Genomic DNA, 27333 nt, shown 5'->3' on the forward strand with positions numbered 1-27333 from the left:
AACAAGAAAATATAATTACTTTTATATCAGAATTGCGAAAAAAAGAATTTTTTCTTTTAAACTAGAACAAAATCATAGAGTTGTAGAAGATCTGTATTGAAGAAGATATAGGGAACAAAGGAAATCTCTTACTAGAATTGACATGCTAGGTAATATTTTATGATCATTACCCAAAAAGGTAAAGAAAAGGAAAGGGGGGAAAAAGGCAACAAGAGACTGAACAAGAAATAAGTAGGAAGACCAAAAGTTGAAAATGAGGGCAATAAATAAGTAATAGCAAGAAGTTAGCTAATTACCACCCGCGAGTGGGACTTCTGACTAGTGCCACGAAGAGTGAGGGAGGAGATCTTTCTAGTTGGCCAGTGGTTCAAATCTAACCTAACTCATTGTATGCTCTGACGGACTCCAAAAGAGTTAATGTTGAAGAAAAATGTTGAGTATACATTGATAAAAACTAAGAACTGGAAATAAAACTTTTGATAATTAACTCAAATTTTAGGTAAATAACACTTAAATACATTATAGTTTTCACCCTTTTTGCACTTATATAGGTTCGCTTGTTTTTCATAGCTTTTATACACCTTAAACTTGTTTAAAATTGATACATTAATGCTACTCTCCTAGTTAGAAGAAGGCTCTTTGGCGGATTATGTAATGCTACTCTCCTAGTTAGAAGAAGGCTCTTTGGCGGATTATGTCGATCTGGATAGAGTCTCGCTCAGTAAAGAGAGTTGTAGATTCGTAGTTTGTTTTTTTGAAAAGTTTGAAAAGAAAAGATGTCGTCCCTTACTCCATTACTGACTTTAGGAATGGAGGCGGGATGCTAAGAAGCGAAAGACACTACTTCCTTAAGCAAGTTCTCTACAAGCCTACCGCCTGCCCCAAAGGCTATGACCGAAAAGGAAAAAAGGTTAGTCAGCTCTCATAGTGGGGGAATCAGAGTCAAGTTAGGTGCGAAAGATGGGGTTGCGACTCGTTCAGTGAGTGAGGCTCAAGGTAACGAGAATGAGGCTCGGGTAGCGCCAATGATTCAATAGTCATATAAAAAGTTGCTTCTTCCGGAGTTGCAAATGAAGGAAGGGTTGCCTACTCCCTGGATGCCGGGAAGCAGGTAGGTTCTTCAAATCCAGGATTTGTGGGATCAACCGCAGCATAGGTGGAAGCAAAATAATCCATGAGGGGGCTACCTGTATTATGCATGAAGGCTAACTGAATACAGCAAAGAAAGTCGTGATTGGCAACCTCGCAGCACATTCTCTCGTTAGGCAGGACATCTTTTTGGTTGAGCCAGACCCTTACCCTATCTTCGTGACTGGGACCAAAAGGGTGCGAGACCATGGGCGTCTCTGCCAATCGTAACTGATTCAATCGATCGGTCGAACAAACTTCATTTGAAAAAGCAGTGTAGTTAACAAAAACAAAGGTACGATGAGAGAATTCCAGTTGACGTCAAAACTTTCACGTTTGCATAATAAGAGTGCTGACATACTAATTTTAAATAGATTAGGGCATACAAATGCTAGAAAAAAAAAAGCGAAACTGTAAGGTAATTAGGTGCTATTTAGCCCATATTTTATGAGGACAAATTTTTAAAACCAACCCATTTGATAAACTAATTGCAGAAAACGACCCGTTTCAGATTTATTTAGAGAAACCGACCTGGTTTCAGCACTGTCGCTGAAACCAGGTCGGTTTTTCTAAAAAACTTTACGAAACTTCACGGGAGTTCAACTCCCGTGAAGTTTTTTCTCATAACAAAACTACACGGGAGTTGAACTCCCGTGAAGTTTCAGAAACTTTTTTTCAAAAACCGACCTGGTTTCAGCGCTGAGGCTGAAACCAGGTCGGTTTTTGCAAATAAAACTGAAATAGGTCTTTTTTTGGGAATAGTTTATCAAATGGGTTGGTTTTGAAAATTTGTCCTATTTTATGCACAAACAATGGCAAAAACAATATTATTGTCCAAGCCCAATCGACGATTTATTTTCTGAAGCAAAAAACTAGCCGTCCAAAAAACCACATCAAGCATCACTGATCCCCATCCAATGGCTAGGGTTCCATTTCCCCTAACGATATAAAAGAACTCTCGTATTTTTTCTCTCACCTCTCTCTTTCTCTCTGCTCCAAAATTCCTTCGCTTTTTTGCTTCTTTCTCATCTCACTTCTCAAAATCCCAATTTTTTTCCCTCTCCCATCAAATGTCGGGCCCCCCCCCGCCGCTGCTCGGCGTCACCCCCGCAATCGCCGACCTTTAGCCCATCTACGATCAGGATTCGCCGCCGCCGGAGTTCGACTGGCCGCCGTTCCGAGCTTTCTAGGGCGCTTTCCCTCCGGTTTGGTTGCCGTTCTTGAGTTCTCGTCAGGGTTAGGGTTTCTGAAAGGCATACTACGATGGCGCCGGGTCGGAGGAGAGTGGGGAACAAGGGGAAGGCGAAGGATAAGTTGAAATTGGGGGATCTTGTTCTCGCCAAGGTCAAGGGCTTTCCAGCGTGGCCTGCAAAGGTGCGTGATTTGATTTTTTCCGTTCTTTGTTTCCTGCAGAATTGATCTCGTTTTAGGGTTTTTGTTTAGACTTTTGTAGTTACAATGCGGGCTTTGAATTTTTTTTCGGTCAGGTAATTGAATCTTTCGGTTGAAAGTCTATGGAGAATCTTCCTTTTTCGAGGTGTTACATGTTGTATTGGATCTTTAGAATCAAGCTTATGAGGAGTAATATGGTCACAGTTAATGCAGAAAGGGCTAGAGGTAGTTATAGATGAAGGTCGATGGGTAATTGGAAGGAGATATTAGTCAATAGTTTGCTGAGTAGATAACCCTTAACTGAACTGAAAAGGAAGCAAGGATTTCTGCAGCCAGCCACAAAAGTTTGGGTAAAAGCTTTTTGTGAATGTTAGATACCCTTATTTGTAGAGAACTCGTGAGGAATACATCCTTATTATGGAGTTACTCTTCCATAGTCTACGTTCAAAAGATAGTGGGAAGGAATAGAGGTAGGTTAAAGCAAACATGGATGGAGGCAATTATAAAGGATATAAAGTCATTAATGTGCTCAGGCGGTTTACACTTAACTGAAAGGGGAAAAGAGTTAACTTAGCTAATCCTAAATGTTTGGGTAAAAACTTTGTCGTTGTTGGTGGGTACTCTTATTCAGAAAGCAAACTGATATGGAATACACCCATAATATGGAGTTCTTCCAATGACTAGGTTTAAAAAAGAGCGGGAGGAAATAGATGTAGGCCTAAAAAAATGGATGGACGCAGTTATAAAGGATATAATAGTCATTAGTTTGGTGAGGGGATAACCTTGGCAGAGTTGAGAGGGGGGCAAGGACACGTGTAGCCGACCCCAAAATTTTTGTATAAAAGCTCGGTTGTCGATATTGGGTGTCCTTATTTGGAGGTGACACATGGATTGTTTTTCTCCATTCCGTCTCCATTAAAGGTTGAGTTCATTTAGAAACTGACATATCCTCCACCTCATTCATTCTCTTCTTCTTTGTCTTTTTGATTTTTAGTCTACTTCTAGTTTTGATGGCTGGTCAACCGGAATGCTGGCACTCCTACCTGTCGTCTCAATTGTCACATCAGCTGGCCATTTCAAAATCCTAGCCATCTCTAATCCATATTATTTGTTGAATGAATTTGCCTTCGATTCTTACTGTATGCTCACTATTGGTCCTCTTTTTTGTGTGCAACTGCTGCTTGTCCACATCAACATTCTCATTTAGCAACACTTATGGTTTTAGACATGTTTCTTGATTTCTTGATATTTATTTTTGGTGAAATTGTGGTCATATATTCTCTAGAAGCACTTCTCATATCCAATTGTCATGGTTTGATCCTTTAGACAGCTTCTCAACCCCACAATCTTGATGGATGTTGCATTTTACTTCTAAGTAATGTTCACTTTTAGCCTTTTTGGGTGCTTTAATATAACTATGGCCTATTGGCAGGGACTCAATCATCATGTTTTCTCTTCAGTTTGCTAAGTGATAGCTTGATACTTTTGTCATTTGATTCTTTGTTGTTTGATGTTTAAAGTGAAAGTTGTTCATTAGTTCCTCGCTTGTTGAAGTTTCTGACATGTTGCATGCAGCAGGAGATATATGATTTGTGTGAGATGGCATAAAGAACCTTACCAAATGCTAATCAAGTGTAGACTTTTTTTTGTAACCAATTACCTTTATAACTTCCTTGTTTTTATGGCATGACTTTGCTGACAGACATATTGATATACTCACATGATACCTCAAAATTTGGAGCAAATTATACCTCTCCTCTCCTATTTTGCTAACAACTCAATATTTTCCTCTTTTGTATCCAAACAACAGTTCTCACCTTCTCTTTCTCTCTCTCTAGACTTTTTAGTAACCAGTTACCTTTATTACTTCCTCGTTTTTATGGCATGACTTTGCTGGCATACATAAATGATATACTTATATGATACCTCAAAATTTGGAGCAAATTACACCTCTCCTCTCCTTATTTTCCTTAAAAACTCAAACTTTCCTCTTTTGTATCCAAACAACAGTTCTTTATCAGCATATTTTTTAAGCTGCAGATTGTGTAATTTCCGCTGATTGGTTATACTCTGATGGGCTGAAAAACTTGATGCTATAGCAGGCATCTTAAGAAAATTTCCATGGAAGGAATTTGGTCATCAAAATTAGTGTACCTTGAAGTGCAACCAAAAGAAAGAATCATGCTTTACATTGTTGATTCATACCTTCTATGCTTAGAACTCTATCTTCCTTATCGAGACCTTCGTGGTCATCCATGTCTTAATGCTTGAGGTTTTTGTTTTATCACCTATATTTTTCTACTTGAGGTCTTCACCATTGTCCCTGTGAATTAATGAGAAAATGGGAGCAGAGCTTTGAAAGGTTTGAGTTTCTCAATTGCAAAGGAGCATTCTCTAACTAGGAAGAAGAGTTAGGGCAGGTTGAAAGTTAGTAATTTTTATTTCATTTAAGTGAGGAATACAATGGTAGATCGAACAAGTGCAATGATCTTTAGTAATGATCAAGAATGGGATTTGACTTAGGGTGTGGTTTGCAACTCCACAAAATCTATTTTAGTTGATACAACCTTGGTTCCAAAACCTAATTTTTAGTTTGGCAAAAACTTAGCGCAAGTTGAACCTGTTTTTTCTAGTTCAAATTCTAGCCCTTAAACTAGTTCTTTTTGGACCAACCCTTGCCTATCACTTCTGGCCTTGTTAAGACAAAACCAGTCCAAGCCGAAATTTATTTTGGAGTTGCCAAACATAGTTGAAAAATGACAGCGGAAGGATGGATATTCAGTGTATCCCACATTACGAGAGGATGTATATTAAGATACATAATTGCATGATTATACTAATACCACAAACCATATTGGATATGTATAGTAATTATTTAAGTTTTTAAAACTACTTTTTAAGGATATGATTTGGTAATTTTGCATTAAATGCCATGTTAATTCGATGTTTTACAATTTTAGATATTGATGTTGTACATTTTTCGACTTCAATATTTTGATAATAAGCTGTTGGGTGGATTTTACAATCTTAGTGATATGGGAATTAGGAGGTGCAATTTGGAAACACGATGAAAAAAGCATGAAAGTTGCAACTTCAATGGTCATTTATTTTCTACACATGCATGCATGCACGCAAAATCACATACATTCTTTCATCATAAGGAGGATTCGATTCAAGGTTATCAAGTTAGTTTATGTCTTCTTTGGTATAATCTGGTTGATAGGTTCTTGGTTATCTTTTAGACCGACTTTTAACCACTGTTATAAATAGCGGTAAATAGCCTTGCAATAGCGGCGCTAATAGCATTAGTGGTCCCTTCCCACGACGTTATCGCCCGCTACGCTATCGCACAATAGCAGTGACATATTGCGGAATATGTTTGTTCGCAAAAGCGGCCAATAGTGTGTCATAATAGTAAATAGTGAGCGATTGCATTCGAAATTTGCTTTTTGACTGCTATTTAAAAGCGGTTTGAGGCTTATTTTTTTGAAATTAAACTCAACCCTTGACCATTGCATTCCACCGTCTCCTGTGATTTTCAGCATACTTCCGTCACCTCTCATAGTCTCTAGCACCTACCTTGATACTTCCTCTCACCTCCTTCTCCGTGGCTCCTCTTAGGGCAATCCTGTCCCCGCTAAGCTCTTCTTCTCGAAGACGACGACTTTTTAACTCCTCCAGTCATCTTCGGTATTACGTGATGCCCGCTAAGCTCTTCTTCTCGAAGACGACGACTTTTTAACTCCTCCAGTCATCTTCGGTATTACGTGATGGTTACATGTCTATTTCATGTTTAGGATCTCTTTAAATCATCCAATATGTATTTTTAGATTTTTTAGATTTTTCTTTAATTTTTTTAGTATTTATATATATCTAAATTAGACCGCTATTTGACTTTGTGCTTTTTACCGTTATTTTACCGCAATAACCCGAAATAGCCTTAGCGATGCCTCACCGCTACGCGACGCTATCCGCTATCGATAACATTGCTTTTAACATATTCTTCCTGTGGACCAGTTGCATGTAAACAATTCAACCTAAACCTTCTTAATGCCGTTCCTTTTTCGTTTGGAATCCATTATAAATGCAGAGACACCATTTAATAATATTGATAAGCAGCGACCATATTAGTTCTCTAGTCATTTATTCCAAGGAGGGAGGGAATTGATATTGAATATATTGAAATATACTGTTTTTACTTTATGCTGAGAATATTTTTTAAAGTGTAAACACAAAGTAAATTATTTTCCAATATTGGCAAAAATGGCAGTCAGAGGCTCCAACTTGTGCTTTTAAATGTAGTCTAGAATTTTCAGATATATGAAATTATGTTCTTTCTATGTTTTGTGTTATTCTTCTTTTAAGATGGATCTATGTTTCTCATTCAATTAGTTGACAAGGTTAGTAATCTCTGGGTTTTTATTTGCTTCTTATACGTATCATTCACTTTGGGCAGAAGTTCCATGACAAACACGCCCTCCACCACGTGCCAGTACTCAGTAGTTTAGGGTTTGGACAGGATATTGAGTCCTATGATTTATAAGTGCCTCATATAGTTTGTTTGTCTGCTGTTATAGCATTCTAGATCAAGTGTTTGACCTACTTAGCTGCTTGATTGTTTGGTTTTTCTTCCCTTGTTTTTGAGTGTTTTTTTTTGCCTTTCTAAAATTGTCATTCCTCAACCTCCTTCTGAAAGTATACTGTTCTTATATCTTATACAAGTATAAAGTAATAAAACACTGAGATTTCTTGTTCAGATAAGCAAGCCGGAAGATTGGGATCGCTCACCTGATCCCCGAAAGTATTTTGTTGAGTTCTTTGGGACTGCAGAAATGTAAGTGCGATTTTCTTATTCATGTATATATTTCTCCCTACCTTGAGTTCTATCATTTGCGTGAATATGTTATTGTTCTAATCATAATCCCTTTATTGTGCATATCATAAATTTTATGCTTTTGAGTAGGCAAGATGGAGTAGTATTCTTTTCAAACAAATTTCGAACTGAGTCGATAGAAGCTAAAATTTAGATGATAGCTGAAGCCAACAGCAAGAATCAATCTTATTATACGAAATAGGGATACCTATGAAGAACTAATGAAATTAGGTAAGTGTTGCCACAAGATTGAACAAGGGCCTCAATAATCTGCCGACTGATGCGAGTAAAACAGTAGATTTTGTTCATTTTCAGTTGGTCTTGGCAAATTGTTGAGGGGTGGCAAATCTTTGGAAGTGGAGGAGGGAATGACATAAAAACATTAGCATAAGGAATAGTAATTAGTAGTGCGTTGACTTCATGATTAGGAAGATCAAAGAAATGTGAGTTTGATAGTTAGGAATAGCTCTGTAACTTCTGTTGGAGTATATTTTGCATTAAATGTAGAACACTTCGAGTGTACGGTCCTAATTCAATTTAAATTGACTTCCTCTAGTGATTCTGGTTGATTTAAATTAAGGATATAACAGATTGTGTGAAGCTTTGTCTTTTTACATCAGGAAACTGGGTTTAATTAGAAATATCACCCTTATCAATAATCTTTTCTGCAAATCAGAATGACGACCTGGTGAATTTTGAGCCAAATTATGTGTATTTTGTGGAGTGGGCATTTTTAAGTGCAGAGTCAGTCCAAAATGCTTGGGTTTATGTATCTAACTCTCACTAAAAGTGGTCAAGACATGTCACAGGCAAGGCCATGATTGCATTACAACAAGATATGAAAATTATGTTTTTTAATAAGAACAGTGGAATTAACTCTTTTCATTTTTGGCATTCGGGGCAATCGTTATTCAGGTAACAGGAGATGGAGGAATAACTTGCTATATTCACATTCCAGCAATTTTATCCTACTACGACTAATCTGTTGAACCTTGGACTTCCATTTTGTCGTCGTTAGTATTTTTGTTTTTTGAGTGCATTCGGTTTAATAAATGGCTACAATTTGTAGTCTTTGTGTGAATCTAAGGATTGCCATAGTTGATATTGTGATTTCTAAGGTATTTATACAATTTCTTGCATTGCCACTTGTAGGGTGTGTATAATCTATTTACCAATGTGTGTGATTTCTGCATTAGTTTTTCGAATTGTTTTCAAACTTCTGTTGTTTTGCTCTGGATATGTGTGGATTAACCTCCTGAAATATAATGTATATGATAAATTCCTCATTTTTTTTTATCTTAATTTCTTTTTTCTGCCTTTTGCAGTGCTTTTGTTGCACCTGCTGATATTCAAGTGTTTACTAACGAATCAAAGAGTAAGTTGTTGGCGCGGTGTCAGGGTAAAACTGTAAAATATTTTGCTCAAGCTGTGGAGGAGATTTGTGAGGAGTTCGATGAAATGCAACAGAAAGATTTTACTGGTTCTGGAGAAGATATCGATTCGTCTACAGCAGCTGAACCAACCGATGACCTTGAGAATAGCAGCCATCGTATGTATCACAAAATTCATCATTTGGAAGATCAGGAGGTGGTACATATGAAGAAGGATGCTGATAAGACTGAAAGCTCCTTTGATGAGCCACATGGGCTGGAACGTTGTCCACAAAGTTGTGGTGGGAGCGCTGTTTTTCAGCCATGTTCAGATGGCGGGGATCCAGAATATCTTTCAGTTAAGAAAAGGAAAAAATTATCAGACAGCACAAGATTGAGTAAGGAAGGTAAAACATCTGGTACTCCTTTTGCTAAGGAAGGTAGTTCCAGTAACCTGCCTGATAATGAAAACATGGGTGCAGCCACATTTTCTGAAACGAAAGTTAAAGAGACTTTTCTGAGCAATGGTTGTCAGAATCAGGATTATCATCATTCTGGATCATGTTCTAGTCCAGTTGATGGTGTTAACACGGAGACTACAAAAAATGAGTTAGTTTGTTCAGAAAAAGTAGTTAATGCACAGAAGGTGATAGGTTTTGATAGTGACACTGCTTTGATGGCTGAACCAAAAGTAAATGCTGTGGTTGATTCAAAAATGAAAAAAAATAACATATTGCACAAACAAAAAAGAAACTTATCTACGGAAAGTGGTAAATTTGGAGATGGGAATAACTTCGCAGGATCAGATGAAAGCTCTCCAAAATTTGGCAAGGAAACTGACAGTGAAAAAGGATCCCATAACTTTACAAAATCTAAGAAACATACATCTGAAAAAGATGCATTGCAGGGTGTTCAGAAAAGGGTTAGAGCAGATAGCTTAAAGGTACGGGTCAGCGAAGGGTTATCATCTTCTCATCTTCAGGGGGGAAGGTCCTTGCTCAGCAGTAAAAATCAAAAGTCAGCTGACATTGACTATTCACAGTCAGCTAAACGATTTAAATGTGGTGATGAGAGTGTTGGAAAAATGTCGAGAAATAAAGATTCATCACATTCTGCTGGCAAAGTTAAAGGAGGTAAAGTTGTAAAAGGTAAACAATCACTATCCTCGTTGCAAGGCGATGTTCATGTGGCATCTAATTTGGAACACACTAGGAAGCATAAAATGGTGACAGCGAATGTGCATCTTCCATCACAACGAAGTAGTCGAGTATCAGAATCAGCATCTATTTCTGCCCCCAAAAATACTACACACACAACTGGAAAAAGTCCGGGCTTTGTGAATGATGGTGTATCCACGACAGCACATGTACGCTCAAGAAGAAGAGCATTTCTAATTGATGACGATGAAGAAGATGAAGTTAATAGAACCCCGGTTCACCAACAGTCTACGAGTATTGTAACTTCTGCACATTCGAATGGTCAAATTGCTGAAAATTCCAGAGATTCTGCATTAACTATAATAAAAGCTTTGTCTGAAAATGTAAATTCTAAAAGAGAAGAAATTTCTTCAACTGATTTGGCAGCACCACTTAAAAATAGTGATGGTTCTTCATCTCCTAATGCCTTGGAGAAAGAGGTGATAAGTACAGAAAAAGAATTGGGGTTGCAAGCATCTCGTAGTACTACAAAGCTAGAATGTCAGAAATCCTCTTCTGGTGAGGGCAGGGTAGCTGTTATCTCACCCAAAGCTGTTATCTCACCCAAAACCAAACCAGTGGAACATAAATCCATCAAGCCCCAAGTGAAATCTTCAGGTAACTCATCATCAAAGAAAGTTCAAGGCAGCTGTTCCAGACCATCAAACCTTGTTTCTGCAAGTTTAGACCATACACATAATCAGGAGATCAGAATAAAGAACGGAACATCTTCTGTTGCAGAAAAAGTGCATTTGAATCCTAAATCTGATTCAGTTATTGGTGGATTCACAGAAAACAGGTCTAACATCAACTTTTCAGCTGAGCCAAATATTGAGAAGGATGCTCTATATGCAGAACGGTATAAAATACTGCACTTAACTTTTTTTTAATCTTTTTGTCTTTGTTTTATATTGGTTCTTTTTTTTGGGGTTTTTTGTATATATACATGTTAATTCTCCAAAAAAAAAAAAAGCAAAAAAAAAAGGTTAGTATTTGCAGAATTATCCTCCAAATCAACTTTGGAAACAATACCCCTCATAAACAATCATCAACTTTGATCGGCTAATTTATATCTGGAATGTAAAATATCAACAAAACAGTCCAACTTTTATTCCCCATATTTGACAAAGTTAATGATTTATTGTTTTGGGGTTATTTTCTTTCAAAGTTGATTATTTGGGAGTAGTTCTGCAAATACTGAAATTTGGGAGTAGTTTCCAAATATTGATGATTTAAGGGGTGGATATAAAAAAATTGTTGTTTTTCATGCGTATGCTTTCATGTGTTTTTACATCTTTTTTACACAATTATTTACATTATATAATATATGCGTATAGTCACATATATGATTTATGCGTTAATGGTCTAATCAAACATCTCAGTGAATTATCTAATTGCAGATTAGATGCTGGAAAAAGAGAAAAAGCAGCAACTACATCTGTTAGTTCCAAGTTTGGAAATTCTGACAAGTCACTGAAACATCTCATTGAAGCTGCTCATGAGAAAAGGAAAAAGTCACAGCCACTGGGTCAACCACATGAAATTACTGCTCCTGCAGTTGCCACCCCGCCTTTGGTTAATGGAAAGAGTCCAAGTCCTGTTTCTTCTGTCTATCCTACCTCATTGGAAAATTCTCTTCAAAAAGATTCAAAGCTGTTATACCCTATGAAGCCATTTGGTTCTCCGTCTTTACCCGCTCAGCAACTTCCATCAAATCAAATAAATGACGAGGAATTCAATCACAAGATTAGTCCTGGCCACAAACAACTTGGGGGTTCTTTAAGTGGTGGCACTGAAGCTTCTATTGCTCGTGATGCTTTGGAAGGTATGTTGGAGACACTTTCAAGAACAAAGGACAGTATTGGCCGTGCTACCCGTCTCGCCCTTAATTGTGCCAAATATGGGATTGCCAATGAGGTGAGCCAAATTTCACCTCTCTCACACCTGCATACACACACTCGAAACACGTCTCTGGTGTTTATGATTTGCTGTTTTCTATGGTTCTTGTCGTCGTCATTCATTGTTTGTCAGTGTTTTATATAAATTGTAGCATTCAATTACTTTTTCTTTCAAATATTTGATTATAATTATCTTCTAATTTGTGTTTTTAGATTTCTAAGCATCTTTAATTTGTTTTCTTCTCGATTGGCATATTGTTGCAATGTCATTTGTGGCTCTCTTTTGGAACCTTAGAAATTTTGTAGTCTATGTCAAATAGAATTTTGCATAGAATCTTGGTTTATATTTTAATTGTTTCCAATAAAAATTTTAAACACCTTCTCGTGAATGATTAATTGTCAATTTTGTTTTAAGAAGTGGTTTCATGATGATGTCTTGTATTTTCTTGTTGTTTTGAATTAAGAAATTTGCGCTGTATGTCAAATAGAATTTTGAATAAAATGGTTTAGTTTTCTGGAGCAACTTTTTATGGCTTCTTGCTAATGAATAATTGTCAATTTCAGTGTTATACTTGGTTTCATGATGAAGCCTTGTATTTCTTCCCTTTACCCTCATGATTTCCTTCTCCTTGACTTTTAATGTCTTGAGGAAAGTCCTAATGGCTGTGATGTTGTCATATGCAGGTTGTAGAACTTCTCATTCGCAAGCTGGAGACAGAACCTAGCCTCCATCGTCGAATTGACCTCTTTTTTCTTGTGGACTCAATCACCCAATGCTCACACGGGCAGAAAGGTAGATGAGATTTATCATGAGTATGAACTTCTGATTGAAATGTTCTAACATGCGCCACTGGTCTTTATCTAGCAATATGAATATCCATTGAAGTCTTATTCTGACGGCTTTTGTGCATTTGAAAGAACATGACGTTAATATGCACACAAGTATTTGCACCGTTGACATGGGAATTCACTTGTAAATATGAATTTCAGTGTGGTGCAAATCTTTTGTTTGATTATATTTTGTTCTTATACTGTTGCAATATTTCTGTGATCGGCGGTAACATCTAAACATATTGTTGAACTAACGTATCAATGATATAACTAAGATCAATACCTCTGATTCTTTTCTCCATATTTGTTTGTACTTGGTAACATGTAGGCATTGCTGGGGCTTCCTATATTCCCACAGTAGAAGCAGCATTACCTCGTCTTCTTGGTGCTGCTGCTCCACCTGGGGCTGGTGCCCAGGAGAACCGTCGCCAGTGCCTGAAGGTAATTACAGTCCTCTGTCCTAGAATAGTATACTTTCTTCTTCACTTTCATACATTACTAAACTGGTTATTCAGGTTCTTGGATTATGGCTTGAGAGGAAGATTCTTCCTGAATCGCTTCTTCGTCGTTACATGAATGATATTGTTGTTCCAAGTGAGGACATGACTGCCGCATTTTTGCTAAGGCGTCCGTCACGAGCTGAGCGTTCTGTTGATGATCCCATAAGAGAGATGGAAGACATGCTTGTAGATGAGTATGGAAGGTAACTTGTCCGACATGATCATCTGTATATTTTTCTTCGTATTATTCTTTGATTATCTGACTAGTGATGAACTAATGAATTCTTTGAAATTCTATGCTATTGTGTTCATTCATGAAGCCATGAATTCCCTGATATTGCATCCTCTACCTTATGCTGGCATTTGTGAAATGAATCAATCCACTCACAAAGTTGCGGGTTTGTCATCTGTAATTTTAGACTTTAGTGTAATAGTGATGATAATTGGTTTCTAGTAATGGTTCATCGATATGGTGTAATTGTTTTATGTGAGAAATTACTTGTTTATGTATATTTGATTTCTTTATTTCATAATTGAAAAAGGACTATCTAAGGAAGACTAATGAAATTATGTGGACATGAATGGACATGGTGAATTGGTATGTTGGATAATTTTCTTAGGAAAATTTCCTTCATATCGTGGATAATACAACATTTAGTTTCATGTAGATTGTAGTTATTTCCTTGTAGTGAAGGAGGTACTCCATATTCCTACGAAGTTTCATGATATTCTCCTACTTGATATTATTATTATGTCTACTTTCCATCCAGCTGGGTTTCTTTGTTTTGGGAAATGTCACCCTACTCATAGATTCCTTGTTCAAGAATTTTGCATTAATTTGTAAAGAGTTATGTCAGTTTTGATGCAAGTTTTAAAAATTGTCAATGCTTATGTGGAGATTTCTATTATTGGAATCAGATTCCATTTTTATTGGAAAGTCTTGAATAATGGTTTTGGTTATGAGTCTTTTCTTCGCCCTTCATAACTGCAGTTTTAAACATATTTTGGCTCAGTATAAATCTTCTTTTCCACATTCTCTTACTTCTACATGAATAATACATATACTAATGTTCTAATATTGAGTTTGTCTGACACCATTTTGTTACATTGTTCTGTTTCCTCAGCAATACAACCTTTCAGCTACCTGGGTTGTTCTCTTCTCATGTATTTGAAGATGAAGATGATATTCCCAATGATCTAGACAATGTTAAGGAACAACTAGATACATTTGCCAGTGACAAAGGTCACCGCGTGTTACAAGATGTTGATGGTGAACTTGAAATGGAAGATGTTTCCACAACTTCAAAAGATGAGAAAGTAATTCAGGGGAGTAGTTCACTCAAATTGGATTCTCCGCATCCAAATCTCAGTCAAGGTTTGGAGTCAAAGTCCATCAGCATAACTGAATATCCTCCATTGCCGTCAGACTGTCCACCCTTACCTTTAGATTCTCCATCGCCACCACCTCCCTTGCCTCAGTCACCACCTCCACCTCCACCACCATCATCACCACCACCACCTCCACCTCCACCCCTACCACCACTCCCTCCTCCAGCACTACCTCCTCTGCCATCTTTTCCAAACCCACCTTTACCTCCTTCTCCCCCACCACCTTCATTATATGTTCCTCATGCACATGACTACTGCAGGATGCAAAGTGTAAGTTCTTCTAGTTGTTTCTATTAATGTACTAGATATCACTTTTTTGATCTGTGCCTTGTGTACAGGACAACCAACTAGACCAGATCAGTGGAAACGCTGCCTTCCAGGCGCATGGTAATGCAGCTGTCAAGAGCGATGTAATTTTCCAGCAGCAGGCCAATTTTATGAGGACTGGAAATGGCAATCCACAACCTATGCCAGCATTTACTTCCATGAGGCCTCTTGAGTATGGAAACAATGATATATATTCAACTCCTCAGGCTTCGAATTCCAGCCATCAATTTCAACAAGGTGGTGGATCTTTCCACCAGAGACCTTACCATCCCCAACCACCTGTGCAGACACCTCCAAATCATCCACTTGCAACTGGAAATCCACCATCAAATCATTTTTCATATGCAAAACCTCTGAGCCAGCAGAATTTACAGCAGTCATACAATCCATACAGTGTATCATCCCATCCAAATGGTCACAGGCAATATGCTGCTGATGAACCGAGAAGAATTCATTCTTCTGAAGTTGGTCCAGATAGTCAACATAATGCATGGCTAGCTGGAGGAAGAGGTCCATCATGCTCGGATTCATCTTTTGTGCAAGAGGGTATATTGTTTTTTTTTTCTCACAAAATAGATGCATAACCTTTCAGACATACTTGAACATGGAAATATTTAGAATAATCATGCAAAGTTGAGCATTATATATTTATCACCACCTCTGTTGTAGTTGGCTTTCTTGAAGCTTGTTTTGCATAACCTGTCATTCCTACAAATTTAACATGAATAAAGGGACAAGATGTATGAGTTTGACAATTTACATAAAGTTGACCAATTTCTGGCGTGGTGGATGTATTTGATAGGTTAATCTTTCCTCACCAAACCATCCACTGATCAAATCAAACGACAGTGGACCCACCAACATTTTCATTTGCCCGTCGTTGGCATTTCTCAGATTTAACGTGCTAAGTCCTAAACGCCTAGCATTAAAGCCTCCTCTTGAGTGATAATACGAGTTAGCATTTTCTTTGCTACCCGTATTCCACTTTCTGTGTTTTCTGGTCAAACCTGCAAAAGTTAGGGCCAAAGCCAAAATCCCCTCTCGATTCCCCCAATGAACGAGAGGTCCACCTTCAAATGGAAAGGGCATCCTCTCAGTCAATAGCATTTCAGCATCCATTGCGTGCTCCTATGGAATCTAGAGCTCCAGTTCCTGGTACTTCTTGTTTCAGAGGAGCATTTTCTTTCCTTATCTTTTTGTTCTTTGCTTTATGAGATCGCGATTCTTTTTTCTTGCCATACTTCTCCAGGACGGGGTTATCCTCAACAGTTACCGTACCAACATGATGTTCCCGCTCATAGTTGTTGGAGACCATCTTAAAGTTATTTGTACATATTTCCTTGGAGCTATGTCAACGACAATAGTGTGTATCCTTTGGTATTGATATCTTTCTCGTTATTTGTTTTCTTGGTGACATATATGTTAGAATTTTAAATCAGAGTAAACCTTTTCCTTTTGTTATCTCATTTCAGCTTGGTAATATGATGTGGAAGTTGAAGATTCGGATTTTAGATTCACATGGTCTTGTGCTTCTGGATGACCTACAAATGTGCAGTTTTCATAGTGGTGATGAGATCTGGTTTAGTCTTTTGGCAGGACTTTGTACATTGTAATTTTTGTCTTGACAACTGTGTCTAGAAGACTAATCACTGCTAAATGTAATCTCAAGGTATTTTACGTCATGTGAAATGTCCTCCATGACTTTGTATATTTGAGCTAAATACCATACTGTTACTACTGGATAATTTATTATCAACATTGATCTTAATAAAGAATTCTTTATATCTCTCATTGCACTATGAATGTTGAAATGTGGATTTTGAGTTAATTTGCCTACAGATGTTTGTGGATGCTATACAACCCGGTTTTCATTTATTATATGTAGTTTAATAGAGAAGGGTTGGGGCAAACAAGGGTTGGGATGGACGAGTCGTCATTTTCCTTCTATAGACTATAGTTGTCCATTACTTAACAGACTTTCTTTGTTTTTCTGATGCCTATTCACAGATAAATGTATTCTAAACTTATGCTGGAAGATTTTAGTTTGGAGCCTTCAGGACGAACTAATAGGATGTGGGTAACTGAGAGCATCTGAGGGTATACGCTGTTGATCATGATCTAACCTTGACCAAGGCCGAGGGAAGTCATTCATTTATTTATCAGGTGGCTTCTGTTCTGTTACATGTTACTTAGATCCATGTCTTCTAGAATTTAGCTGATGAGTATGATTTGAGTCATTTTATCCGATTAGGTTATCATATATATCATTGTTTTTGTGAACTTGTTTCATATATCATATTTCATGAGCAGCCTTTTTCCTTCTTGAACTGACCCGTCGGGTGTGCTGTACACCATATCGATTAATGTGGACCATTCCTTGTGGCCCTTTGCTGCTAATGGGGGTCAATCTCTTTAGGCTTGTGAATTCTCGTAATGTTATGGATCAGCAATTTACTTTGCCTGATTTCTCAGAATTTCTCTCTTTTTTTTTATACCACATACATACACTTACAACATCTGCACCAATACACCCATCACATAGAGGCGCAGATACCCTTGTTATATATTCTTAATGATTTTCAACCATATATACAGTGAGCAGCAAGTTTTTACAGTTCTGTATGATCTTTTCAGAATTTATATGATGAGCATGCAAGGCTTTTTTGTTTGAATGTTTGTCTAGTGTAGATGATTTGTGTGGACAATGGAGCTTAGTGGATGCGTGCGTGTAAGGATGAACTAAAAAGACTTTAGTCTGGTGGTGGAGTTAGTAGCATAGATGTAAAAGTAAAGGAATGTGAAAGCATGAAAAACAGTAGCCTCCCTGTTTTGGCAAAATTCCTGCATAATGGACTTGCATCTTTAAAGTATAATCTGTTCCAACACGCACACACTCACGCGCGTGCATATATACATACAGACATATACACATGTATGTATGGGTTTGCATAGATATATACAGACATATATACATGTATGTACGGGTAGGGTTACAATACACATAGGGTGTAACTAATTAACCATCGATATGAATGATCCACATCGTTCATTGTGATCTATATATTCAAAACTTTGTGGAGATCAATTCACATGAGCTTATACTATATATATATATATATATATATATACATACATACACACACGTACACACACATATGTTTATATATACACGTCTACACACGTGCAGACACATGCACACGTGAGCGCGCGCACACGTATATGCATGTATGTACATATGTCTGTGTGTATGTACTTATAAAAGTTATACTAGATTATGAACTTCATGTACCCTCTACCTTTTCTCTTCTTTTTTCTTATCCTTGTTTCAGCTTTTCTATTTTGTTTTCGTTCTTCTTGAAGTATCTCTGCTAGGGCTGTTCTAATTTAAAAGCTGCATGCATCCGTCTCAACAATCCTTCACACAGGTGATGTCATCAATAGTGATAGGGGACGGATACTGATATACTTAGCTACGCGAAATTGAGCTTGGGGGTTTCGTGTGATATGGGAAGCAAATGGGCTTTTTTTTTTATATAACTGAAACTTGTATTCTGATTTTCAGAGATAATGTTCACTCCAATTCCTACATTTCTTGTTAAGTTGCTCGTTCGAGTAAATTATCTTTTCAGTTATTGGCTTGTAAATGCTTAGTGTTATAAATTTCAGTTATAAATTATAATGGTTTTTTTTTGTGTGTGTGTATTGAAGAGCTGGATAATGTCTATGCTACTTAAATCTCTCTTTATTTGTTAAATAAGGATGCTGTGTCGTTTATCCTAAAATAACACTATATAAGAAACTCCATACGCGAAATGGGAATCAGGTCATAGCCAATTAACTGCAAGTTCTTTCGTTCCCCTGTCATAAGCATATAAACTACTATTAAAACTTAAAATGAGATAAACATTATTATCTCTTTGAAGTAAGTATTTTCGAATTTATTCGAAAATCTACTCCCGGCATTCAACTTAACTAATTACATCCACTTGGAAGCAGTTCTGTCCTTGAACAACTGAACTTGTAACCGTTACCAGGATATGAGCTGAACTCTCCAGGCCTCCTTCATGTGAGAGGTGATTAGCGTCGTATTGAAAAAAAAAAGTGATTGATTAGGTTCCATTTTATCTATTTGTATTTTGATTTCTGAGGACTATGAAAGTTAAGACTCATTTGTGTTTGTTTATTCGGTGTAGTTACTTTGAGTTTGTTAGAATATAAAACAATAACTCTCAACATTCACTATAACTTTTAAGTTTTGGTGTAATTGTTAGAGATTTTAAGATGGTATCAAAGCAATCCAGATTCAAATCTTTTATAGGTTTTGGTCCATAAAAGGATGCTCTATTTAGAATATAAAATAATAACTCCATCACAACTTTGAAGTTTTGATCTAGTAGTTAGAATCTTTAAAAGAGCTCTTGACAAGTCCCTTTATTTTAGTTCTTGAAACGCATCATTAGTTAATTATTCTATTCATGCTGAATCATGAGAATTTCTTGCTCTATATGTGTTTTTTTTTTAAAAATTCCCCAAAAAAACTTCCGAATTTTTTTGGCAAAAACAACAAAAGGCATTGGCACTTGAGATCTCTCTCATTGCTCACCGGGAGGCTAATAAAGGGCGGCTAATATTTGTTTGAATCCTAAAAATCCTAAACTATAAGGATAAAAGGGTAATTTAGATTAAATCTAACAGTTCGATTTTTGGAGGGTAAAATTAGGGGCAATTGACAATTTAGAGGGCAAATTTGACGTTAATAAGATTTGAGGGGCAAATTTAGAAATACATGTATATATCTTAAAAAAACCTTCTGATCTTATTGAGAAATCGATATCTTACTCCATAGATCTGAAAGTTTATACATGTAATATCACAATAAGGAGATGGACACCTCTAATTTGAGATGCGCCTTACATTTGGTGCATAGTATTGAGCAGTAAACATACCCATTCCATGGCAGTACTCCGCTCAGTAATTTTCCTTAAAAATTTCTTTGTGAACCTCAAGTTTTATGGCTATGATCAAAGTTGCCTATAACAAATTTGTGTATGATCACATAGAACAACATAAAATTAACAAAAATACCAACATAATTTGATTCACTGACTTTACTAACAATAGAAAGCAATAAGATATCTTACTGCAGGAACTTAATTTTGTTCTTGATGCTAACGTATTACATGCTTAATTTGTACAAGGGAATATCTTACTTCAATATCTCAGCTGACCAAACGGGCTGGGGATCCTCCTTACTATAGCTTTTCAAACATTTGACTGTACATTCTCAACGTTGGATCTTTCTATTTACACTGCTGAATTCAAATGTTAGTGGTTCGAATGAATGATAATTGATTTCTTTACATGAACTTTATACACTATCAAAACACTTTTGAGGAAACTATGGGGACCCTAACTAAACTACCACATTGTCATTCATCCCCTTCAATTTAAAGGGGCATGAGAGTCGTATTTGATTCAGCATGTGATAGAGAAATTCTTATGGTCGATAAATTTTGATTGTTTTGGAAACTTGGCAGCGACAAAATGGGCAACGGGTCACAGCAGAGGAGCATCTGTGACAGAGAACGTGACCACAAGGGGCAATGGTAGTATTGACTTCAGCACTCAGACATATTCGGCATGACCATGCTGATTTGGCTGCATCAGCTTCTTTGATGGCTGCATCAGCTTTTTCCTGCAGTTTGCAAAACTAAATGAATGAATGAACAATTTATGACTAAATTATAGCTAGGATCTAGACCTAAGTCTAATCAAGGGAGTCAATTAATTGTGGAAAAACTTTTTCCAACTCTCTTATTCATGCTTTCTTATTGCTGTAAAGTGAGGTTAACACAAGTGTCAAATACGATACGGGGTCATTAGACCCCCTAACCAAAACAATTGAAATGATCTTAAACTTGTGATATACTTCCCAACTCTTAATGATATGCTGCTATGCAAAGAGAGCGTAACTCACTAATGCCCAACTCCAAATACTTTGAAGAAGCCAGACATCTACAAATTTCTGCAGATTCATGTACTTTGTTTTTTCTTCATCCAAAATCACCACAAGGAACAAGCATTTCCTTTAGATCTTACCACTTTTCTGCATGTGTTATTAACAGGAAATAATTAGCTGTCCACAATTTTAAGTTACCTTATTTAAGATTGCAGACACCTTAATTCTTATTTTCCTAGAGCTCAGCCAACATTTGAGGTATATAGTATGCGTGTTTTCGCAATTGGTCTGAAACAGCAGATGTAAAAAGGAGTGCAGCCAGTTAAAGAGGCTCTCCATTACAATAGTATAGATACATTCCGTTTGAATTAAATAACTTGGGTATTCCACTCTGGCATGACAGAATTTCTAACCACACCCCACTATATAATCCCTAATTCCTTTTCGTTTGGTCCGTCATTAGCGTACTCTCATTGGTGCTCAAATATTTTGTGCCAATCCAATTTAATGTCATAGGACCAACTTACCTTTTTTATTAACATTTAAATCAGCTACCAAGCATAAAATAACAAATTAAATCAGCCATTTACAGGTATATGTCAATCTCAGGAAATCAAGACTCACCTGCTCGACCAAGAGGGCCACCTGAGATTCTTTCACCTGTTCTTGCAGAGTAAGAGTTGTCCGAATAAGTGTCTGCTTCTCAACATCCATATTGATCCCAGCAGCTGAAAGCATGTCATGGACTGCTTGCACAAGTTCCGTTGAAGACACTCTTCCATACTGCAGCTCATTGGCAACCTGCACAAAATAAAGTCCTTCAGCTATTGTTAACTTCAGATAGTTGTAAATTTTGTTAACTTTAGATAGCTGTAAATTTTGATGCTATCAGCATATTAACAGTCTGACCTGATGTGCTTGTTTCCTATTTACACCATCCTCGGTTTCCTGGATATGCGACATAGTATTATCAATTATAGCTTCATTCTCCACTTGTGTGAACGATGTGGAAGCCTCATCTTCCATTGAGACACTTCTAAATGAGAAAACTTGAGTAGATAGTAAAACGTGGGTCTCTGCATGTGCAATTTCCACAGGAAATCTGTAAAGTGCTTGACCAGCAGTTGGCCTTACATCTTCTGGAACTCTGCCATACCTAAGTTTTTCCCCATCTCGTCCTGTCTTCCATGCCACTATTTCCCCAGTATAAAATGGACGCATGGGAAGGAACTGCACCAATAGAGCATCCTGTGGAAATAACTCCTTTCCGACTAATGTTTGATTCCTGCCTTCATGTTTACTCACTCCCCTTTCAGAGCCGAGCTTAAGTGCATTAAGGATTGCTTTCTCCGAGCCATTTGGGCAAGCAAAGAGGGGTCCAATAGGTAATGTTGCTGGTGCCTCCAACACTTGGCTGACAACAACAGCAATCACATCATAGATAGACATATAACTTGGAAGGTCTGCAACTAAAATACGGGATTTTGACTTGTCGATAAAATGGACAGTTCGATGCTTCCTGGAGCCCTCCCATTCAGGAATAACAGAGCCCTTGGTTGTCCGTGTAACATCTTGGTATTTTGGAAGTAGAATAAACCGAGTGTAGAGACATTGAACAAACTGCAAAGTTTTTGCTATATGCCCGAGTAAATTCTGTATTTGTGAGGAAGCCATCCCTTTGAATGAAGGGAAATGATTGGTTAAACTATTAATCAAAATCCACACAGCATCTTGTAATGATTTACTCAGGAGCTTCTCTGTTATATTATTGACAGGAATTGATCCTATCTGATCCATGACTTGCAGTTGCAGCTCATCATCTAATTCCTACAACAGATGAAGATGAACAAGTGTCATGAAAGAACTACGCCAACACAATTTTAAGGGAGAAAAAAAGGAAAGGGTACCTCCGTAACAATATCAGAAAGCTTTTTTATGCCCAGGGTTATGCAAATATTTTCAGGAAGCATTGGGTGAGAAAATCTTAACCTCGAAGTGTCTATGTTGCCAAGAAATTGGGATCCGTAGGGGTCAACATATACACAAGATCTTGCTAGGACAAGCCTGCATCCATCATCTGGCACTATAGCATCACATATCCACTCTGATCTGTCTGACCTTGCCTGCATTTCCCCGTCACAAATAAAATTCAAGATCTCCATCACAGCACGGAGTTCATTTGGATTAAGACGTTGATACCCACATGACTTTTGGATGTTTAACAGAAGATCTCTTGCATAGGTAATGGAAAGAACCTCTTGTATCCCCATTTCTTTAAGGATGTTTACAAATGGAAGGTAAAGACTAGGGAGTTCAAATGAAAATGGTGAAAGATTAATTGTCAGACGAACAAACAAAGACTTCACTGTGACCAAGCGAGTGCCATTTGCAACTGGAATGAATGCTGCTTTCTGCAACTCCACAATATCTACAATAGAAGAGTCCATCAAAGATACAGATAAAGAAAAATGACTTAAGTTGCAGTCGTGAAGATGAAATCTAACTGTCTATGAATGAGCTAACAATATCATCACATGATCCTCATATACTGAAAGAGTTTCAACAATTATTTTATTCAAGAAACATCACAAGAACAAATTTCTGGTAGATAATGAAAATAGCTTCTATATGAAGTTTGTCATACAAAAAAGACTTTGCAATTATCATTATCAGGAACCCTATAGAACTCTCTCTACTTATAAGATGAGGTGGTTAGCATATTGGGCATTTTCCCAAACAAGGGGGAAACACAGGAAAAAGGATGCAAAATATTGAGTAATTCCAGTGTTTTAAGTGTCGGCCAACATGTTCATATTGGGTTTAGAGGCCAACCAACACGATATGGAGCTTTTCAATGCATATTGTGTTTTCAAGGTTCATGTCGGATATATCGAAGGACATATCGGCTATGTCAGCCGATTTTTCAGTCTTAAAATTGTCTGATTTTTTAAAAATATTTTTGGTTATTTTTATCTAATCAGGTTTGGGTTTAAATTCTTGATTGTCTTAAATTGCTTCTAAAAACAACCCGATCAGTTATGGAAAATGGAAAACAAGACCAAAGTCATTTCCATCGCTTGTTTTCTCTCTCCCCTTTGACATCGGTCTCTTCTCCGAGCTGTTCATTCAACATCAATAATGGGTGATCTTCTCTCTCCTTAACCGTCAACATTAGACTCATTTTTTCTCACCTCTTTCCTTCAACAATCAACCCTAAACATCACAAGTTAGTTACTTTTTTATATGTTTAGACAATAGAATTTATTAAATATGTTTAGTTTTTATTTATAATATTTATATCACACATATGCACACCATCTGATATGGCAATCCGATATTTTTTCATGTCCCCCGATATATCCCCGATTTTCACTATCCAACATGAATTTTAACCGTCTGACATGAACCCGACATCCGACATTTAAAAAATTGAGTAATATCAACTACCAAGGACCTCACATATCACAGTTTCATGACGTTCTCCAAAAGATCCATACCGCCTATAAATATTTTTGCCACAACTATAAGATGTTTCCAAGTTCTTCGGGATAGAGGGATATGAAAGGCTATGATGATATCTCAGTCATGCTTGTGACTTCCATAATAGAACCAAATCTTATGGCCGGAAAATTAGGTGATCAAATGAAATGAAAACTTATCGTTGCTACCTTGTCGTAGATTTGATCTATTGTAATTCATTTATGAAACAACCATATTAACTTCTTTGAAACTACATGTTAACAACTCCATATATTAGACATCTCGTATGTAAAATTTCTTTAAAATGATCTAGTTTCATTGTGTCCAAAAGTTTGTTTGGTCCACTACTTAGGAGTTGCCATATTCATCGATCATTTGCTTCAACACTTTATTTCATCGATCATTTGCTTCAACACTTTATTTTCATCTGTCAGATACTAAATAAGTTGCTGAGTCAGTTGGAGGAGTTTAGCCAAGTTGCATATATTTATGTCATAGTTTATTTGACGTTTGGATGTTGGGGGTTTTCCTTTAAAATAAATTATTAAATGAGATTGTGAGGGACTGTGATATTGAAGAGTTATATCGTTGGGAGTGCATTTGACCCTTGATATGTTTTAGTCTTTTAGAAAACTAGATATCTTGCTCTACTTAACATTAGAATATTGTTAATTGGTACTCGAGTGAAGTGTTAAATAGACTGAGCATGTCCATGACTCTTGTCTCATGCATATAATGACTTTTTCATGTAAGACCAACCTAAATTTCAGGTGTTTTCCTACCAAAATTGACCCCCCCCCCTCTCTCTTTACTTTGTTGATATGCACTCGTGAAACATGCATTGAGCACATGCATCCATTGGCCAATCACTAAAAGCTTTTGAGTATAGTTGCGTAATTCTCGGGACCACCCTCGAACAGTTGTACAGTTCCAGTGAATCAATTGTTAGTACATTGGTGAATAGATTCACTTTGGTACATGAATTGGTTCTCCAAAATTAGCGCACTGCTTACAAGTATGCGGGGCGCGTTGCAATGCACACACGTGCACAAGGCGCAAAGCCATGAGCATGCCTTAGTGAAGCGAGGCGCGCATCGCACACATAACATGTAAACAAGCATGAAGAAACATGTTTATGAGTTTTCACATAAAAAAGATGTCCAGATAACTTATGCTTCAAGATACATAATACCAACTACCAAACACAAATAAAAGTTTCAATTAATCGCATATATCCTAATATGCATAATTCAGATAATCACAAATTATCTTTAGAATCATAGTTTCCATACTATTATTTTGTATTGTGTTGTTGAAATGCATAATTAGCTTTCTAGTTTCTAGTCTTCTACTACACTTTGAAAAATCCCCCCAAAAAAAAAAAAACAATTTAAAATGTACCAGCTACCAAACTTGCATACCAAGAAATAAACCCACCCAAAAAAAAACACATTCCCAAAAAAAATCCCAAATAGGTAAGCGACAAATTCCGTACCCAAATTAGTACCACAACCCGCTACATACAGCCTATGTTACTCGGGTACTTCTATAATGAAGCCGTACCCGTACCGGACACGTACCTGACACTTTCCCGTACCCAAACTTCATGGACACTTCTTGAATATATGCATGCATTTATTACAACATGTACTCAATTATACGATATATGTGTTACTTTAAAACACTTATCAATTATACGATATATGTGTTAATTTAAAACACTTATCAAAGACTTCCTGGACGTAGAGCTTACACTTCACATCCGTCTTTTGAAACTATGAGATACGGGTCGGATTTGTTTCGGTCTATACCCAAGTTTAAAACTATATAGTTAATGCGTCGTTTGGATGTCTAGTAAAAAAATAAGTAGTTTACAATTTACGATAATCAATATGATAAAAGAAACTCATAAATATGATCGGAATTTTAATTCTAATGACACATGAAGGGGAAAAAAATTATCTTATGTACAGTATGAATTTAATATATATGTAGTCGTGTCCCCGTACCCTACATTTTACAGCTTTGTCATGTCCCATACCCGCACCCGCACACGCACCCGTACCAGTACCCGTGCCCGTTTCCATGCAACTTAGCATACAGCATACCATGTAACTATGGTCTTGTAATACTACCTGCTGTTTCCAAAAGATTAAATCAACAAAAGGTGGAACTCTATGATCTATAACAATATCATGTTGACTCAATAGCCTAGCCTAATGAATAAGGGACATGCAGAAAAAGACCCTTGACAATTCCCCCAAGGGGGGTTAGTCACCTAGAACTTAAAATTAGAACTAGGATAATATGTGGGATAAATTTTTAAGGTGTTAGTCACATAGAACTAAAATTAGAACAAAATTTTACAGTGTTAGTCAAGTAGAACTATAACAAAACTAGAATTGGGATAATGGTACAAAATTATCCCACTTTTTTTATTTTTCTATACAAAAATGAGAGTTCTACTCTCTCAAATTATTCTAAGTTTTAGCTTGGAACTAGGTGGTAAAAAATTAGAACTCATATTTATTTTGTTATTTTTTATATTTCTTTTTTTTTCTTTACTTCTTTCCTATTATGGTTACTACCATCATTAGACCATCATTATAATAATAATTGTCAATATCTTATAGTCTAACCAAAAGTTATTTAATAGTAAAAAACATTCTTGTAAGCAATTATCAATCAATAATAGTAAGTTTAAAAATACATAAATAGTATCTATATCTTCAAAATGCATAAATATATATTTCGTGATTATAAAAATTTATCCCACGTTATTTTATCAAAATATCCCGCTTCACAAAATTATTCTTATTTGTCCCACTAAAATATCCCACTAGCGAAAAATTATTCCACTTTAATAATTATCCCATTTTGCATGAAAATGTCCCAATTGACTAACACCCCCTAAGAATAAAAAATCACAGTTATTCCTCCACGTGCAGTTAATTGTGCTAAACATCAACATAAGAACCCATGCGAGTGAG

At 36.7% G+C, this 27333-nt stretch overlaps 2 protein-coding genes and 1 long non-coding RNA gene across 5 annotated transcripts in view; 2 read left to right on the top strand and 1 right to left on the bottom strand.

Moving 5' to 3' along the window:
• On the top strand, positions 2100-15695 carry LOC109847498 (ENHANCER OF AG-4 protein 2-like). Of its 2 annotated transcripts, none has more exons than XM_020416724.1 (9): positions 2100-2502; positions 7278-7354; positions 8719-10818; positions 11342-11876; positions 12542-12650; positions 13017-13129; positions 13204-13391; positions 14313-14847; positions 14916-15695. In XM_020416724.1, the coding sequence occupies exons 1-9, from the start codon at positions 2392-2394 to the stop codon at positions 15486-15488; spliced, it is 4341 nt and encodes a 1446-aa protein (XP_020272313.1). In that variant the 5' UTR covers positions 2100-2391; the 3' UTR covers positions 15489-15695. The 2 variants fall into 2 exon arrangements, with proteins under 2 accessions (XP_020272313.1, XP_020272314.1); XM_020416725.1 differs by having other exon boundaries at positions 11360-11876; positions 14916-15694.
• Positions 15977-18570, top strand: LOC109850971. 2 transcript variants are annotated; one of them, XR_002249633.1, is made up of 5 exons: positions 15977-16059; positions 16154-16281; positions 16377-16573; positions 16912-17067; positions 18330-18570. It is a non-coding gene; the product is annotated as an uncharacterized LOC109850971 (long non-coding RNA). The 2 variants fall into 2 exon arrangements; XR_002249632.1 differs by lacking the exons at positions 16912-17067; positions 18330-18570 and having other exon boundaries at positions 16377-16695.
• The window catches only part of LOC109849932 (sacsin), a 40153-nt gene continuing 32814 nt past the window's right edge, over positions 19995-27333 (bottom strand). The window contains exons 11-14 of the mRNA XM_020419817.1: positions 22771-23291; positions 21773-22690; positions 21488-21664; positions 19995-20599 (exon numbers count right to left, since the gene is read on the bottom strand). Coding sequence (XP_020275406.1) covers positions 20402-20599; positions 21488-21664; positions 21773-22690; positions 22771-23291 — 1814 coding nt within the window. The 3' untranslated portion in view covers positions 19995-20401. The remainder of the gene's footprint in view (positions 20600-21487; positions 21665-21772; positions 22691-22770; positions 23292-27333) is intronic.

Source organism: Asparagus officinalis, chromosome 7 (genome assembly GCF_001876935.1).
Source record: "Asparagus officinalis chromosome 7, Aspof.V1, whole genome shotgun sequence".
Classification (NCBI taxonomy): domain Eukaryota; kingdom Viridiplantae; phylum Streptophyta; class Magnoliopsida; order Asparagales; family Asparagaceae; genus Asparagus; species Asparagus officinalis.

Excerpts from the sequence above, each read along its gene's own strand:
- LOC109847498 (XM_020416724.1), top strand. The coding sequence starts at position 2,392 with ATGGCGCCGGGTCGGAGGAGAGTGGGGAACAAGGGGAAGGCGAAGGAT. Across the intron at positions 13,392-14,312 it reads CTTGTAGATGAGTATGGAAG|CAATACAACCTTTCAGCTAC; the intron begins GTAACTTGTCCG and ends CTGTTTCCTCAG. Across the intron at positions 14,848-14,915 it reads ACTACTGCAGGATGCAAAGT|GACAACCAACTAGACCAGAT; the intron begins GTAAGTTCTTCT and ends CCTTGTGTACAG.